At 44.3% G+C, this 18680-nt stretch overlaps 1 protein-coding gene across 1 annotated transcript in view; it reads left to right on the top strand.

Annotated features, from left to right (window-relative positions):
- Positions 1-18680, top strand: part of SUCLA2 (succinate-CoA ligase ADP-forming subunit beta) — a 75648-nt gene that overhangs the window by 45603 nt on the left and 11365 nt on the right. Inside the window, exons 7-8 of the mRNA XM_008152061.3 lie at positions 13891-14052; positions 14148-14290. Of these exons, the coding sequence (XP_008150283.1) occupies positions 13891-14052; positions 14148-14290 (305 nt within the window). The remainder of the gene's footprint in view (positions 1-13890; positions 14053-14147; positions 14291-18680) is intronic.

Genomic DNA, 18680 nt, shown 5'->3' with positions numbered 1-18680 from the left:
TTTTTATTTGTGGTATACAGAGACTACTTGCTGATTTTATTCACTTGTAGATTTTAATTCTATTGTGTTTATTTTCCTTAGTCTTTTAAAAAATGTCTCTGTTGCATTTCAGGTTGTCTCTCATGTTTCAGTTTATTCTCATATTTCAGTTTATTTTTATTTTGAATTTTTCCCCTCTATTTAACAAAAACATCCGATCTAATAAAAGGGTAATATGCAAAATGACCCTAACAGCAGAACTGGTTGCTATGACATGCACTGACCACCAGGGGGCAGACGCTCAATGCAGGAGCTGCCCCCTGGTGGTCAGTGCACTCCCATAGGAGGAGCTCCGCTCAGCCACAAGCCAGGATAACAGCTGAGAGTGCAGCGGCGGTGGCAGGAGCCTCTCCCGCCTCCTCCGCAGCACTAAGGATGTCTGACTGCGGTTTAGGCCTTCTCCCTGTGCAGGGAGCGGGCCTAAGCCGGCAGTCGGACATCCCCTGAGCGGTCCCGGACTGCGAGAGGGCGCAGGCCAGACTGAGGGACACCCCCCGTCCCAAGTGCATGAATTTTCGTGCAGCAGGCCTCTAGTAACAAATAATGTTTGTTAGGCAGTGTTGTAAGCACTTTACAGATATGAACCCTTTTATTTCATTTGATGTTTATAACAGTTCAGTGAGGTAGATACTACTTCTATCCTTATTTTATAGGTCAGGAAAATATGTTACCAAGGGATTAAGTGGTTGCCTAGGGACTCATGGCTAGTGGTGAAGATTTGATCTCACTAACACTCCTTAGTGTTTTCTTGACCCATTGAACTTAGCCATCAGTCCTATGACCTATCAAGGGTAGGTAGACATGGAGCTTTTGAGGGATGAGAGTTTAGCTGTCTGGGTAGTCTTGCTCTGACTTTGAGGCTGCCATCCTGTTCCCAACTATGGGCCTTTTGGATTTTCTGGGGACATCTTGATGTAGTTTGGATTTTTGTCCTCAGAAGTTTCTGAAATGGGTCAAAATAATATATATATATATAAAGAGGTAATATGCAAATTAGGCCAGGATGTCATAACGGGTCATGACCAGACAGGAGGAGGTTGCGCGTGCAGGTGAGGCCCGGAGCGGAGACGGAGACAGAGACAGGGCCAGAGCGGACACGGACAGGCCCCCTGGAGCCGGAGTGGACACGGACAGAGACGAGGGGGCCGGCCTGCAGCCTCTGTGGCCAAGCGCAGGCCCGGAGAGGAGAGGGCGAGCCCACCCGCAGCCTCCGTGGCTGATCGTAGGCCCAGAGAGGAAAGGGTGGCCTGCCTGCGGCCGAGCACAGGCCCAGAGTAAAACGTTGACAGCAAGTCCTTTCAGTATAATTGGGGCATTAGAGGCCCACAGAATGATCATTTCCTTTTCTAAGAAACACATAACTCTGACACACTATTTACAATTAAATAAGTTTCATATACCTTGACATTTTACAGCCCTGGAAAGTTACATATAATGATCAGCAAAGTGAGAAGATGAAAAGAATTTTTATGCTTTTAAAGATGTAACTAGAGAGAGAAACCAAATGGCGGCATAAGGTAAACACCTAATTATTGCCTACCACAACAATTTTGAAACTACAACTGGAAAACAGAGCGCACACCGTACAGAACCACCGGAAAGCTGGCAGAGTGGAAAACCTACAACTAGAGAAAAAAAGAGAGGGGGACGCTGAGCCTCAGGAGCTGTGGAGGTGCGGAGATCCATGAGCGCAGAAAGGGCGGGCGGCTGAATACGCGGCAGGCTTGCTCGCAGCGCGCCGAGAGGGAGGGCAGCAGACGCTGCATGGCTAGCTTTCTCGTTTGGGAAAAAAACAAAACCTCCCGACTGCACTGAAATCCAGCTGCGGTCGGGGAGAAGCTGGTCTGTTTGGCAGCGGGCAAGGCTCGAAAGCTGCCTTCTCTCAGAGGCGCACAGCCATTAATTTGGGCACGGAGAAACCAGCCCTCTTAGGGCGGCGCGGACGGAAACCAAGTTTGTCTGCGCCATTCTGAGACTCTGCCCCATCCAAGCTGAGCACAGCCCTCCCAGTGACTGGATTTCTCGTTCGGGAGAAAAACAAAACCTCCGGTCTGCACTGAAATCCAGCCCCAGCTGGGGAGAAACTGGTCTGTTAGACAGCGGGAGAGGCTCGAAAGCTGCCTTCTCTCAGAGGCGCGCAGCCATTAATTCGGGCATGGAGAAACCGCCCCTCTTAGGGCGGAGCAGACGGGAAACCAAAGCTTGTCTGTGCCACCCTGAGACTCCGCCCCATCCAAGCTGAGCACAGAAGCTCTCCCAGCCGAGACACTGCTGATCCTCACAGCCAGCTGGCTTGGAGATCAACTCCCGCCAGTGATACCAACAATCCCAACCACTCTGAACTCCAGTTTCTGGGGACACGCGGGGGACCCAGACGCCTACGGGACTCTCGGCCATCAGTCGGAGAGTGAGAGTGACTTTTCTGTCGGTGTGGACAACACCAGATTTCAACCACTCTCATAAGGGACACATTCAAGAGGCAGACTCAGTGAGCACCAAATCCCTACTGTGTCTCCAGCACAGCAATTCTTCCGTTATAGACACATCAGGCCCTCACAACCAATTGGACCGGAGGTCAATTCCTCCCAGTGTACCAACAGCAATCAGGGCTTTTAACTACACCAAGACTTTCCACTCAGCCCACAAAGGGGAGTACCAAGAGCGACCACCTAGGGTGATTGGGGAAGCTGAGCTACCGGCCCTTATAGGTCACCGACCACACAAAGCCACTCCATCAACACAGGGAGGCAGCCAAAATGTGGAGACATCAAAGTATGTCACAGTAGGAGAGATAGATGAAAGCAAACTAATGGACGACACAGTGTTCAGAACCATAGTTATAAGGTTACTCAAGAATCTTCTAAAAACCGCTGAGGAACTTGAAGAGACCTTCAAGGACCTAAATGAGAATACCAGAAAAATGGAAAAGGACCAGTCAGAAATTATGCATACACTGTCTGAAATAAAGAATATACAGAGTAGACCACCGCACCCGAAGAGTCAAACCAAAGATCTGGAATATGAGGAAGCAAAAAACACCCAACCAGAGAGGCGGAAAGAAAGAAGAATCCAAAAGTGTGAGGATAGCATAAGGAGCCTCCAGGATGGCTTTAAGTGTACCAATATCCGAATTTTGGGGGAGCCAGAAGAGAGAGAGCAAGATACTGAAAACCCATTTGAAGAAATAATGACAGAAAACTTCCCCCACCTGGTGAAAGAAATAGACTTACAAGTTCAGGAAGCGCACAGAACCCCAAACAAGAGGAATCCAAAGAGGACCACACCAAGACACATCATAATTAAAATGCCAAGGGCAAAAGACAAAGAGAGAATCTTACAAGCAGCAAGAGAAAAACAGTTAGTTACCTACAAGGGAGCACCCATACGACTGTCAGCTGATTTCTCAACAGAAACTATGCAGGCCAGACGGGAATGGCAAGAAATATTCCAAGTGATGAATAGCAAGAACCTACAACCAAGACTACTCTACCCAGCAAAGTTATCATTCAGAATTGAAGGTCAGATGAAGAGCTTCACAAATAAGAAAAAGCTAAAGGAGTTCATCACCACCAAACCAATATTATATTAAATGCTGAAAGGTATTCTTTAAAAAGAGGAAAAAGAAGAAAAACATAAAGATAAAAATTATGAACAACAAATACATATCTATCAACAAGTGATTCTAAAAATCAAGTGAATTAAAAATCTGAGGAACAGAATAAACTGGTGAGCATAATAGAATCAGAGGCATAGAATGGGAGTGGACTGATAATTCTCAGGGGGAAAGGGGTGTCTGTGTGGGGGGTATGGGAAGAGACTGGACAAAAATCATACACCTATGGATAAGGACAGCGGGGGGGAGGGAACCGGGTGATGGGGGGAAAAAAGGAGAAACAATTGTAATAATCTGAACAATAAAGATTTATAAAAAATATAAAATAAAGAAACAGCTAAAAAAAAATAAAGATGTAACTAATTTCTGTCTAGAAAACAAACCAATTCAAAAAGTGATGGTTTTATTATCCTATAGGACATTAGCCAGATTGTATCTAATTTAGCAGTTTTACTTCAGGCTTTCATCTTTGGCAATCTCCTTTGAACGGCATTATCATCCTGCCAGTCCCTTCACTGAGTTAAACAGAACTTTTGCATCTGCTATTATGTATTTGAATAAGAATTATGTATTTAACACATGCAAAATTTTGTTTTGACACAATAAACACAGAAAAGCACAAACTTGAATCGTTGGTGTGGCTTAGGCTACTTTTCCAAATATTGTTAATAAAATTCATGTAGGGATCTTCACAGAGCCAAGAATTCTCTCTTTCAGGCCTACATATTCAGCATCTCCAAGGAGGAGGCCTGTTATTCTGTGTTTTGTTTTGTTTTTTAATACTCACCAGAGGATATTCTTTCACTGCTTTTTAGAGAGAGTGGACCAGAGGGAGAGGGAGAGAGCCCACTCACGGCTGAGGTCAGGCCCTTGTCAGCAGTTCCTCCTCTGCATGTGAGCTGCAGAGGAAACACCTTTTCTGACTGCTCATTGGCTAAGCTCCCCATATACCACTCGCAGTGTTCTTGGTAACTTGCCTTAATAACAATCCAAGAAGGTGATCTAGGATTTTTTCCACCTCACTCCTGGAGGAAAAAACAAAGGTCCGCTGCTGGAGGGGCTAAGAGATGTCATATCCTGCCCTAGCCGGTTTGGCTCAGTGGATAGAGCCTCGGCCTGCCGACCGCAGGGTCCGGGTTCAATTCTGATCAAGGGCATGTACCTAGGTTACAGGCTCCTCCCTGGCCGGGGCCCAGGTCAGGGCTCATGCAGGAGGCAACCAATTGAAGTGTCCCTCTCACATTGATGTTTCTCTCTGTCTTTCTCTCTCTTCCACGCTCTCTAAAAATAATGGAAAAATATCCTCAGGTGAGGATAAAAAAAAAAAGAAATGTAATATCCTATGAAAGAGACATCTTGAAAATGCCTAAAGAAAGTTGTCATTTTTTTTGTGTGGTGAAGGGTCTGGAGTCCATGTTGATGAAAACACCTTGGCGGCTGCGGCGGCTGGCAGTGGCAGCAGCAGCGGGGTGATGGGGGCGGCGCCTTCCCCTGATCAGCCAGGTTGCCTCCCAGACTATGAGAGGGGGCAGGGTGGGCTGAGGGAGACCCCCCCCTCCCAGTGCACAAATTTCGTGCACCGGCTCTCTAGTTGTTTTCTGAAAATATACAAACATATTCTCGACCAAAAGTTAATGTAGGAATATTTTCTATAAATTTGACTAGGGATCCTTTTTCATGTTTTGCCCAGACGATTTTCCTTTGGCTTGTTTGTGTCAATACCACAGCTTTTTTATTCACCCATCTGCTGATGGGCACTTGGGCTGTTTCCAGATATTAGCTATTGTAAATTGTGCTGCTATGCACATTCTTTCTGATTGGTGTTTTGGGTTTCTTAGGATATATTCCTAGAAGTGGGATCACTGGGTCAAATAGCAGTTCCATTTTTATTTTTTTGAGGCAACTCCATACTGTTTTCCACAGTGGCTCCACCAGTCTGCATTCCCACCAGCAGTGTACTAGGTTTCCCTTTTCTCCACATCCTCGCCAGCACTTGTCATTTGTTGATTTGTTGTTGGCAACCATTCTGACAGTTGTGAGTTGAAACTTCATTGTCATTTTAATTTGCATCTCTCGGATGAGCATTTTTTCATATGCCTCTTGGCCATCTGTATGTCCACTTTGGAGAAATGTCTATTTAGGTCCTTTGCACATTTTTTTTAATTTTTTTTTTTAATGTTTTTTCTTCTGTCATTCTTTTTTTTTGAAATTTCTTTATTGATTAAGATGTTACATATGTGTCCTTATTCCCCCATTACCCCCCCTCCTCGCCACTCATGCCCTCACTGCCCCCTGTTGTCGGTGTCCATTGGTTAGGCTTATATGCATGTATACAAGTCCTTTGGTTGATCTCTCCCCCTTACCCTCACCCTCCCCTACCTTCCCTCTGAGGTTTGATGGTCTGATTTATGTTTCTCTGTCTCTGGATCTGTTTTTGTTCATCAGTTTATGTTGTTCATATATTCCATAAATGAGTGAGATCATGTGATATTTATCTTTCTCTGATTGGCTTATTTCACTTAGTATAATGCTCTCCAGTTCCATCCATGCTGTTGCAAATGGTAAGAACTCCTTTTTTAATGCAGTGTAGTATTCCATTGTGTAGATGTACCACAGGTTTTTAATCCACTCATCTGCTGATGGGCACTTAGGCTGTTTCCAAATCTTAGCTATGGTGAATTGTGCTGCTATGAACATAGGGGTGCATATATCCTTTCTGATTGGTGTTTCTAGTTTCTTGGGATATATTCCTAGAAGTGGGATCACTGGGTCAAATGGGAGTTCCATTTTAGTTTTTTGAGGAAACTCCATACTGTTCTCCACTTTGCCCATTTTTTAAATTGAATTATTTGTCTTTCTTTTGTGAAGTTGTATGAGTTCCTTATGTATTTTGGAAATTAACCCCTTATGAGAAGGATCATTGGCAAATATGTTCTCCCATACAGTGGGCTCACTTTTAATTTTGTTGATGGTTTCTTTTGCTGTGCAGAAGCTTTTTATTTTGATGTAGTCCCATTTGTTTATATTTTCCTTAATTTCCTTTGTATGGGCCTCACTTTTAAAGGGGTATGCAAAATTAATAATACATACAAATGTATCATATCATTAACACCTCAGTTATCAAATTTGAAAATAAACCAAAAGCACCGGCCATTCCCATCATCAGGAATAATGATACCAACATAATTATGTTCCCAGAACCTTTTACTTAGTTTTATCAAAGGTCATGGAAGAAACTGAGTGGAAGCTGAGTGAAAGAGAGTAGACTATATTGAGTCTCACCAGGATGCCATTTTGTCCTAATTGTATTACCTGTGAACTTAAAATCAATGCATTTGTGATTGTGGGGTTGGGGGTTGGGACATGACTAATTTATCAATCTGAAGTCTCTTTCAAATTTTTCCCCTTTTGAGAACCATGATTTTGACACGAGTATGAATTGAGTATGGACCCTGTTTACTGATATTGCACTCACTCTTGCAAGCATTGTCCGTGGTTCTTTCTACTGACTGTTATGCGGTTCAGGCCTAAGAATTCTGTTTCCTAAGGATTTTACCCCAAGTATATTTGCATTGGAGAATCATCTTCAACTAGCTCCTGAGTGAATCTTCTGGAGTCTGTACCCCAAAGTACTAGTAAAGATTAATGCCTTTGCTATATGTTTCTCATTTATTTTTTGAACAACACATTAAGTTTTTTAACATAATGGATATATATATTTAGAAAATGCATTTAGAAAAGCATTTTTTTCAAATACCAATTAAAAAGTAAAATACTGAGCCACAAATGAAAAAGTTTCAACAAATATTTAAGAATTAATAACATAGTTAATTGTCTTTACACACAAAGCAATAAAACTAGAAATGTCATGTTTTTTTTATTTAAAAAAATACTTTAATTCATAAGTTAATGAATAGATCATAATGAAACCTGCAACATGGGTATGTGCCCTGACCAGGAATCAAACCCGTGACCCTTTGGTGCATGGGACAATGCTCCAGCCTGAGCCACACTGACCAGGGCTCAGTTTGTCCCCTTTCAAACTGCACCACCTTCCCATGGAGGCCTGGGCATGTGGCATTGCAGCAGGTGCAGCCCATAACTCTTGGTCTGTTTCTCCTGCTCAGGTGCCCTCACCTGGCCCCGCAGTGTTTGAATTCCACCACATGGTCAACGGGCTCCAGGAGGTTCAGCGGCAAGCCCAAGAGGGGACATTTTTCACTGTTTTTTAAAAACCTTCATTTGTGTGTCCATGTGTGTATGTATAGATATGTGTATGTATACATTTAATTTTATCCCACACATAGATTTGTGTAACCACCAGCACAGTCAAGATACAGACCTGTTTCATTACCACTTCTCATGTAGTTCTTTTTATTCACATCCTTCACACAATTCTTCCCTACCCTTTCCTGTGCCCTGGAAACCACTAGTCTGTTTTCATCATTTTGTTATTTTGAAAATCCTATCTAATAAAAGAGAAACATGCAAATTGACTGTACCTACGCTATGCCCACAAGCCACGCCCACCACCCAATCAGGAGTGAGTATGCAAACTAACCCAACAAATATGGCGGCAGCCACATAGCTGGAGCAAGCAGGAAACTTGGGTTGCCCCCAGCGATGGAGGAAGCCAAGCTCCCCATCAGCCCTGGCCAGCCCTGGCCTCCGCTCAAGGCTACAAAGTTTCAATTATAGAAGATAAATAAATCCCAACAAAAATGGCAGCAGCCATGGAGCTGGAGAGAGCAGAAGGCTTGGGTTGCCCCTGGCGATGGAGGAAGCCAAGCTTCCTGCCGTCCTGGCCTGCCCTGGCCTCTGCTCAAGGCTACAAAGTTTCAATTATAGAAAATAAATAAATCCCAGATACCAGGGCCTCCTCTTGGGTCGTCAGGGGGTGTGGCTGGCCTGCAAACCACCACAGGCCCCTTGCCCAGGCCGCCCCATGCCCCAAGGGAACCCCCACCCTGATCTGGGACACCCTTCAGGGCAAACCAGCCGGCCCCCACCTGTGCACCAGGCCTCTATCGTATCTAATAAAAGAGTAATGTGCAAATTGTCACTCCAACACAAGATGGCTGCCCCAATGTGGTCAAAGATGGCTGCCCCCATGTGGACACAAGATGGCCATCACAAAGATGGCCAACAGGGGAGGGCAGTTGGGAGGGACCAGGCCTGCAAGGGAAGGCAGTTGGGAGTGATCAAGCCTTCAGGGGAGGACAGTTAGGGGCAATCAGGCTGGCAGGGGAGCAGTTAGGCATCAGTTAGGCTGGCAGGGGAGTGGTTAGGGGGTGATCAGGCTGGCAGGCAGAAGCGGTTAGGGGCAATCAGGAAGGCAGGCAGGTGAGCATTTGGGAAGCAGCAGTCCTGGATTGTGAGAGGGATGTCCGACTGCCCGTTTAGGCCTGATTCTACCGGGATTGGGCCTAAATGGGCAGTCGGACATCCCTTGAGGGGTCCCAGATTGGAGAGGGTGCAGGCTGGGCTGAGGGACACACACCCCCGTGCATGAATTTCGTGTACTGGGCCTCTAGTGTTATATAAATGGAATTATACTATATTCAGTATTTTGAGAACCACCTTTTTATTAGACAAACTGTCTTTGAGGTCTGCCCATGTTGTTGCATATACCAGTAGTTCATCCATTTTATTGCTGAGTTGTATTCCATTGTTTGGATGTACCAGATTTCATTCAAACACTCATCCTTTGAAGGTCTTTTGGGTGTTTTCAATATTTTGCTCTTACTAATAAAGCTACTATGAACATTAATGTATCAGTTTTACATGACCATAAGTTTTCCCTTTGAACGCTTTTTAAAAATATTTTTATTGATTTCAGAGAGAAAGGGAGAAGGAGAGATAGAAACATCAATGATGAGAGGGAATCATCGATAGGCTGCCTCCTGCACACGCCTCACTGGGGACCAAGCCTGCAACCCGGGCATGTGCCCTTGACCAGAACCAAACCCAGGACCCTTCAGTCCACAGGCTGATGCTCCATCCACTGAGCCAAACCGGCCAGTTCTGAACACTTCTAATATATCAAACAAGTGTTCTTTGAGCCCTTCTTTACTTTTTGTGCAACAGGATATTCCAGGATTATTATCTTTTACTTTCCTACAATTCTGCAGTTAGCTTTTGCACCAATGGACCCTGGTTCCTTTCATGGAAAATGGAATTTGGAAAACAAGATATGCATTCTATCTGTGCTTGTTGCTGCTAATGTGTTATTTTTCCTAAGCCTTTCCAGTGCACAGAGCCTAGAAAAAAAGAGAGAGAGAGAGCTCAGGTGGTGTTGCTCAGTGGTTGAGTGTCAACCTATGTACCAGGAGGTCACCGTTTGATTCCCTGTCAGGGCACATGTCCGGGTTGCAGGCTTAATTCCCAGTAAGGGGGCATGCAGGCGGCAGCTGATCAATGATTTTCTCTCATCATTGTTATTTCTCTCTCTCCCTCTCCCTTTCTCTCTGAAATCAATAAAAATATTTTTTTTTAGAAAAGGAGAGAACATGATAAAGAGTGTGTGTGTATACATACATAAAAATACACCTATATTTTTATCTATGCCTATCTGTCTTTTAACCCTTTGCACTCGCTTGCTTTTTTCTCGAGCTGCTACCGATGCTAACCGTGTCGAGTCACACTCGACATCCGAGTGCAAAAGGTTAAAATATCTGAATTTATACTGGTACCTCTAATTTCACTCCAGTACCACTAAATTCATTCTAGTTCTTTCCCTTTCCATATTTGAAATTCTTTTAGCCAACATTGCTCATGTAGACATATATTTATGGTATTATTTTCCTTTCTGTAGACCATGGTTTCTTAATGTTGTCATTATTGACATTTGGGGCCAGATCATTGGAAGGGTAAGGGAGGGAGAAAGCTTTCCTGTGCATTGTAGACTCAGATTCCAATTAGTGACCATTAGTTGTGACAACCCAAAATGCCCCTAGATATTGCCACATGTCCCCAGTGGGACAAACTGCCTTGTGGAGACCACTGCTGTAGATTCTAATTCCACATATTTTATTCCTTGAGCCTGAAGAATTCCCTTTAGCATTTTCTCTTGATGTGGTCTGCTAGTTATGAATTTTGCCTCCATTTGTCTGAAAATATCTTAATTTTATATTTTAAAATATATTTTCACTGGGTATAGAAATCTGGCTTGATTTTATATATATATATATATATATTAGGGGCCCAGTGCACGATATTCGTGTACTGGGGGTGGGGGTGTCTCCTCAGCCCAGCCTGTCCCCTCTCACATACTGGGAGCCCTCAGGGGATGTCCTACTGACGGCTTAGGCCCGCTCCTTATGGAGCTGGCCTAAGCCGCAGTCTGGCCTCCCTTTGTGAGAGACAACCGGGCTGATCAGGGAAAGGCACCAGCCCCATCACCCCACTGCTGGAGCTACTGCCAGTCACCGATGACATTTCTTTCTTTCTTTTTTTTTTTATCCTCACCTGAGTATATGTTTCCATTGACTTTCAGAGAATGTGGAAGAGAAAGGGAAAGACAGAGAGAGACATCAAAGTGAGAGGAATACTTAGATTGCTTGCCTCCTGCATGAGCCCTGACCTGGGCCCTGGCCAGGGAGGAGCCTGCAACTTAGGTACATGCCCTTGATCAGACTCTAACCTGGACTCTGCGGTTGGCAAACCTAGGCATTATCCACTGAGCCAAACCATGTAGGGCAGGTTATGACATTTCTTAGCCCCTCCAGCAGCGGACCTTCGTTTTTTTCCCCAGGAGTGTGGTGGAAAAGCCCTAGATCACCTTTTTGGATTCTTCTACCCAAGTTACTAAGAATATTACCAGTGGCATACAGGAAGCTTAGCCAATGAACGGTCAGAAAAGGTATTTCCTCTGTAGTTCACACCTATCTCCTGTGATCTCCGGCTCCGCCCCTGCCAAGGCCTAAAGCCTCCAGCCCTTGGCAGGGGACCCCCAGCTGGCTCGATCGCCAGGCTCTGCCCCTGGCCAAGACCTCAAGCCTCTGTTTGAGGCTCGGGCCCTGGGCAGGGTCCCCCAGCTGGCTCCACTCGCCATGCTCCGCCCACAGCCAAGGCCTCAAGCCTCTGTGTGAGGCTCGGGCCCTGGGCAGGGACCCCCAGCTGGTTCCGATCGCCCGCAGGGACCCCCAGCTGGTGCAATCGCCTGGCTCCACCCACACCCAATGCCGCAGGGCTCTGGGCAGGGACCCCCAGCTGGCTCTGATTGCCCACAGGGGACCCCAGCTGGCTCTATCGCCTGGCTCCACCCCCAGCCAAGGCTGCAAGCCTCTGCCTGAGGCATGGGCCCTGGTCAGGGACCCCCAGCTGGCTCCAATCACCGCAGAGGTTCCCAGCTGGTTCCAATGCCCCAGCTCTGCCCCCAGCCAATGCCGCAAGCCTCTGTTTGAGGCTCGGGCCCTGAGCAGGGACCCCCAGCTGGCTCCGATCACCTGCAGAGGACCCCAGCTGGCTCCGATCGCCTGTGGGGGACCCCAGCTGGCTCCCATCTTCCCCTCTGATCTTCAGCTCCAATTGCCCAGTTCCAACCATGGCTGCTCTCGGAGGCTGCAGCCATCTTGGTTGGGTGTATTTGCATATTCGCTTTCTGATTGGCTGGTGGGCGTGGCTTGTGAGTGTAGCAGAGTGATGATTTGCATATTACTGTTTTATTAGATAGGATATATATATATATTATTCATATATATATATATAATCTCTTCAAATATTTTTTTCTGCTACATTCTCCTCCCCATCTCCTTCTAATTTCACATATTGTTAGATGACTTTATATTGTCCAATAGGTCACTGAAGTGGATTTTTAAATCATTTTCAGATTGGATGACTTCAGGATCTGACCTATCTCCAATTTGTTGTTAAGCCCACCCATAAATTTTTCATTTCAGATATTGTGGTATTTAAAAACAAATACCTTTTTATATTTTCTAATTGATTCCTTTTTAGTTTTATTTTCTGCTGAGATTACTTATCTGGTGCTTTATTATAATCATAGTTTCCTTTAAATCCTTAAACATTTTTAAAATGTTTCATAGCCCTCTGATAATTCCAAATCTGTCATCTTGGATTGGGTACTCTTGATTGCTTTTTCTCTCTACTCTTAGTCACAAATGTAATATTTTTCATGGTATATTGGATATTTTTGGAGTTATGGTATAGAGATTTTGAATTCTGTTATCTTCCTCTGAAAGAATTTTGATTTTTTATATTAGTAGTTAACTTAGCTGGACTCCAAATTGTCTCTTGTGTTGGGCAGCAGCTAAAACTGCTCAGTTTTTTCAGCTTCTGTTGTTCAGGAACTGCAAAGAGGATGTTATCATTAGTTGGATTGGAGCAAAGAATGGAGTAGAATACTGAAAGATGAAGTTTGAGAGGTGACCTTCATATGAGCCTTTGTGTAGAGCACTGGGGGTTTAAAGCCTGATTAGAGTGGATTAAAGAAAGGAAGGCAGAAGAAAAATTTGATACAATGAATTTAATCACAGCTGTTGGGAGATAATAAAATTTTGGGCTTTGTGGGGCACATACGGTCACAGATGCTGCTGCTTTTCTTCTTGTTCTTTTTCCTTTGTTCTTTCCCTTTATTCTTCCCAACCTATTAAAAATGTAAAACCTATTAGTAGTTCACAGGACATAAAAATATAGGCACAGGCTGAATCTGGCTCTTGGCCAGTTTCCTGATCCCTGGTTTAAATAGACAACTCTCTTCATGAGTTTTGCTGTATAGAAAGAGAAGAGTAAGGGGGATATAATGGTTAAAATACTTTTTATTAAGTTGGAGGAAAGAACAGCATTTTTTGCAAGTCAGTTTGATTTAGCCAATTGAAAAGGGGAGGATTTATAATGTAGGAAAAACAGAATTGCTGGAACAATGTCATTGGGTGAGAGGGAATGGAATCGAGGGCCGAAGTGAAGGGTTTAGCTAGGAGCATCAATAATTTTTAAAATATTTAAATGTTTTTCAGGAATTTCCCCTCCCCCCTTCTTTATCTGTTGCCTAGGAGAGATTTAGAACCAGTAACAGGTAGCACTTCAGTTTCAATTCCCAAATTCTCTTTTTCAAGAAACAGTTTGAATTAATTGTGAACATAAATTGAAATACTTTCAATAAAGTAACAAAATGTGTTTTTTCCCTAAAATGAAGAATGTTGATTATTGGATAGTTTGTTGCATCTATCTTGAAATTAAGATCATTTTCTTTTCTTTATTTTTTTTTTTCTTCAAAGTGCTGTGTATGGATGCGAAGATCAATTTTGATTCTAATTCAGCTTATCGCCAGAAGAAAATCTTTGATCTCCAGGACTGGACTCAGGAAGATGAAAGGGACAAAGATGCAGCTAAGGCAGATATCAACTACATTGGCCTAGATGGGAATATAGGCTGTCTAGGTACCATGTGTTTTTACGTTAGAGTTGGATTGGCTAAGCTTAATTTATTTTCTTTGTGTTTGTTGCTTACACAAATCATTTTCCTCTCTTGATAGTAAACGGTGCTGGTTTGGCTATGGCCACAATGGATATAATAAAACTTCATGGAGGGACTCCAGCCAACTTTCTTGATGTTGGTGGTGGTGCCACAGTCCATCAAGTAACAGAAGCATTTAAGCTTATCACTTCAGATAAAAAGGTAAGGGCAGGGCTTATGTTTTAGAATCTGAATGGTGTGAAGTAACTTGATTAATTAGCAGATGTGATTGTTACACTAGTTGAGCATTAAAATTTTAAAGTCTTCCATTGTTTGAAAACAATGCAATAACAGTTAACTACAGAAAAAGATAAAGTTTCCCATTGTGATTTAGAAAACAAGATGAAGAAATGTTAGATTATGTTAGATAATATTTTAAATGGTAGTGATTTGATATGGGAGCACATGACTATGGAAAATATTATGAAGATGTTAGTTGACCACAGAAGCCCAAAAATCTGATAAGTCTGTAAAGTTAAAAAGATGAAAATAAAAAATAATCTTTAATTTTATCCAGAGATAACTTTTGTTGCTATTGATTTGATCTGTTTTCTTTAAGACTTTTTAATGATTTCACATGCACACACTCACACATACTGCTTATTAAGATACTAGAGGCCCGATGCACAAAAATTTGTGCAAGAGTAGGCCTTCCTTCCCCCAGCTGCCGGCACCAGCTTCCCTCTGGCACCCGGGACCTGGGCTGCTTCCCTCATCTGGCTGCTGGCAGGCACCCGGGACCCGGGCTGCTTCCCCCCTCCGGCCGCCCACAGGTACCCAGGACCCGGGCTGGCTTCCCTCCGGCCCTGGCTTTGTCAGGAAGGAGGTCCGGAATGACATCCGGTCTAATTAGCATATTACCCTTTTATTATTATAGATAACTTACATAGTTCAGCCATTCATGTATATGTCTTTTAATGTACATATTTTGAGTCTTTTATTTTTGCTGACATATTATGAGTACTTTTTGCATTTACTAAGGTACTCTCTAAAACAGCTATTTTAATGTTTGCATATCTGCCATATGCAGATAAGGTAGACTTATGAATTTATAAGTGATTATTATCAGTATACAAGGGATGTGAAGCATCATTATCCAAAAGACATACATATTATCAGTCACCAGATACTTTTTAAGCAGTATAGCTACTATGTGGCCAATGTGGGTTTTAAGGCTTATGGAAAAATAAGATAATGGCCTCCCTGGAACTAGTCTTACTGAATTAAGACAGAATTCCTCATTGATAGGGATCATATCTTACTTATTGTTGCCTCTGGCAGTGGTTGGCATAATGCACAGTACATGTATAGATCATTAATAAATACTTATTATTGATGATGTTGACAATGTACATTTTTGTTGTTAGACTCTAGAATTGTTTGAAAAATTATTTTACTGCTCTTTCACTTTGAGCTTATAGACTTATTTGCCATCTTCAGTTTTATAAAAAGAATTAAACTAAAATGAGACACAAACTGCTTCTCCTTGTTGAATAGTATTTTTTAAAAAGTAAACAAATTTTATTGGAAATATATTTGTATAGCTTCTTTTGGCATAAACTCTAAAAGTGGAGTATTATGTAATTATCTAACTGTTGAGTCCTTTTGAAGGCCAACTGGAGTTTTTGTTATATTTTCAAGCGTGGCTTTTAGGGCCTAGGTACAGGAATGGATAAATGCACATGAATAATCCCAGTGTTAGGGGCTGACATAAAGAGCATCGGAGTTGGAAACAGGCCCGTAGCCCAGGGAGACGATGTGGATAGCACTGAAGTAGCTGTATACATCTTATGTCTCTGTGGACACTGTGCTTGGATTTGGGAATACACGGTCCTTCCCTCAAGACATTTATAGTCTGATGGGTGATACTGAATGCGGTGTTGTGGGAGAATACAAGACAATAACTGAGAGAATCACAATGGCGTTCACTGAATGGGTGATACCTTGAGCTATCTCAAGAATTGAATAAGTTATTTAAAGGCATGGAGTTTAGAGACAGCCACTATGTTCATGGAATAAGATGCTTATGTATAAGAATAGCATTTTGGGGGGCGAATGATAAGAGATAATGTTGAGTCAATATTGGGAAAACCCCTGTACCTATAGTTAAGGAGTTTGGAATTTAACCCCTCTACTCCAGCATCCAGCATGTGTGTGTGTGTGTGTGTGTGTGTGTGTGTGTGTGTGTGTGTGTGTACTAGAGGCCCACCCAGTGCACGAAATTCGGAATTTGTGCACTGGGGGGGCGGGGAGGGGGTGTCTCTCAGCCCAATCTGCACCCTCTCCAATCTGGGACCCCTTGGGGGATGTCCGACTGCCTATTTAGGCCCGATCCCACAACAGGCAGTCGGACATCCCTTTCACTATCTGGGACTGCTGGCCCCCAACTGCTATCCTGCCTGCCTTCCTGATTGCCCCTAACTGCTTCTGCCTGCCAGCCTGATCACCCCCTAACCACTCCCCTGCCAGCCTGATTGACACCTAACTGTTCCCCTGCCAGCCCAGTTGTCCCCAACTGATCTCCCCTGACAGCCCGGTCACCCCCAAATGCCCTCCCCTGCATATTCCCTCTTTATTAGATAGGGTTTTTTCTTTAACATATTGGACAGTGTACCTGCTGTGGTGTTGACAAACCAGTAAAAATGTAAACCCAAATTAAAAGTGTCATAAAATAAACTCCTTAAACAGGAATTTCATGAGACCTTGGAAAGGCGGTATCATGTGGTTGTTTCTTCCTTTCTTCCTTCTCTTTCTTTTTCTTGATGTTTCATCTTTTGTCCTTTCTTTCTTTTCTCCTTTTATTCCTTTTCTGTCCTCTCTTTCTCTTAACTTTTCCATTGGTAGAATCGTCAGTACTTGAATCTGTCTCGCTCCCAGAGACGAAGAACAGGGAAACACACAGTCATCTGAAGATAAAGATGATCTATGTTGGGATTGGTGGTGTTTCTGGTTTTTCTCTTTTCCCGGTTTGTTTGTCATTTCTGCCGGCCCCAGCATCTTCAGGACTTGTGCATGAGCACTTCTTATTCATGTCCACAAAACCTCCCTGCCTTGGTGAAAACTGTAGGGGAAAAGGCCTTCCTGGGTGGGCTCAAGCCCTGTCCGAGGTGCTGAGGAACCAGGGTGGGGAGCACTCTGCACCGCCGCTGCAGAGCCAACCTCCGGACCTCGGGGTGCTCTCCAGTAATGTAACTGCAATGTCCAGGTTTGCCTTCAGAAATTAGTTGTAAGTTACTTCTGATGTGAAACCGTACCTCAGACATTTCCTTTGCAGTTTGTAAAGATTTTAAACAAAACCCATTTACCTCCCTAACCTGGTCAGAAGTTTCTACCCAATGGGAACAGTTTGCTGGGCAGCATTGCCCAGATACCACCCTCCCTGCATCTCCAATCACTTGGCTGGGGGCAAGGGAAGTTCCAAGGCTATAGGTGTGTGGGGGGGAGATCACTCCATTGGGGGCACAGGCCCTTTGCAGGCTGACACCCCAGGCTGCTGCTGGGAGGGGATCGCTCTGGGGGGCGCGGCTGCCTCCCAGGCCTACACCCCCCAGCTGCGGCTAGGAGCTGATCGCTTGGCGGGGGCACGGCGCAGGCACTTCCCAGGCCCACGGTCCTGGCCGCGCCTGAGAGCGGATCGCACAGGGGGCGGGGGGGGGGGGGGCGGCGGGAACGGGTGCCTCCCAGCTGACAGGCCGACTGCCCGGGCCACGGCTGAGAGCGGATCACACAGGGGGCGGGGGGGGGGGGAAACGGGCATCTCCCAGCTGACAGGCCGACTGCCCGGGCCACAGCTGGGAGCGGATCTTGCCAGAGGGTGGGGGGGGCACAGCCGCCTCCCGGGCCGCACGCTGCCGGCTCTCATCGGCAGCCCTCCCTGGGACTCCGGCGGGCCTGAGAGGACTGGGTGCCACCATCTTGTATCTATGGGCGCCGCCATTTTGTCGTGGAGTGAAGGTTATTTTGCATATTACTCTTTTATTAGGTAAGATGTATATTTGTTCTTTATCTTTTTATTTTCTAAAAAAGGGTAACTGCTAGTAGCGTGTGAAATGTGGAGTACAGAGGCACTGGTAGGATAGATCAATCTGGTTGTTATCCTCATTGTTAAAAATGCAAAGAGATCCTGGCAGTGGTGGTGTCAGTAAGAATAAAGCAGATATTCAGAGGCATTTCTAAGATATAATCATTAAATTTATTTCTCTTCTTTTTTGGGTAGCTGGGGGGTGGCATGGAGAGAGCTTAGTTAGATTAACCAACCAGAGGTTGGTGGACTTTTGGCTGGAGAGAATCATCGGGTGGTGGTGATGCCCTTTGTGCCATCAGAGACAAAATGGAGAAATATGTATTTCTGAATGTGTTAATTTTGCACTGTGGGGACTATATCTAGTTGATGGTTATAAAGATATAGTTCCTCTAATGGTTAGATATATATTTGAAAGTCCTCAGTATATTGAGAAAAGTTGAAGTGTTAGGAGTTGGTGAGATGACTCAAAGGAGTGAGATGAGGAAACCAAGAATGGAACCTAGCTCTTCACCTACCCCTCTCCTCCAT

The sequence above is a fragment of the Eptesicus fuscus genome, chromosome 8 (assembly GCF_027574615.1).
Source record: "Eptesicus fuscus isolate TK198812 chromosome 8, DD_ASM_mEF_20220401, whole genome shotgun sequence".
NCBI lineage: Eukaryota > Metazoa > Chordata > Mammalia > Chiroptera > Vespertilionidae > Eptesicus > Eptesicus fuscus.
This window is presented reverse-complemented; position numbering and strand designations above follow the sequence as displayed.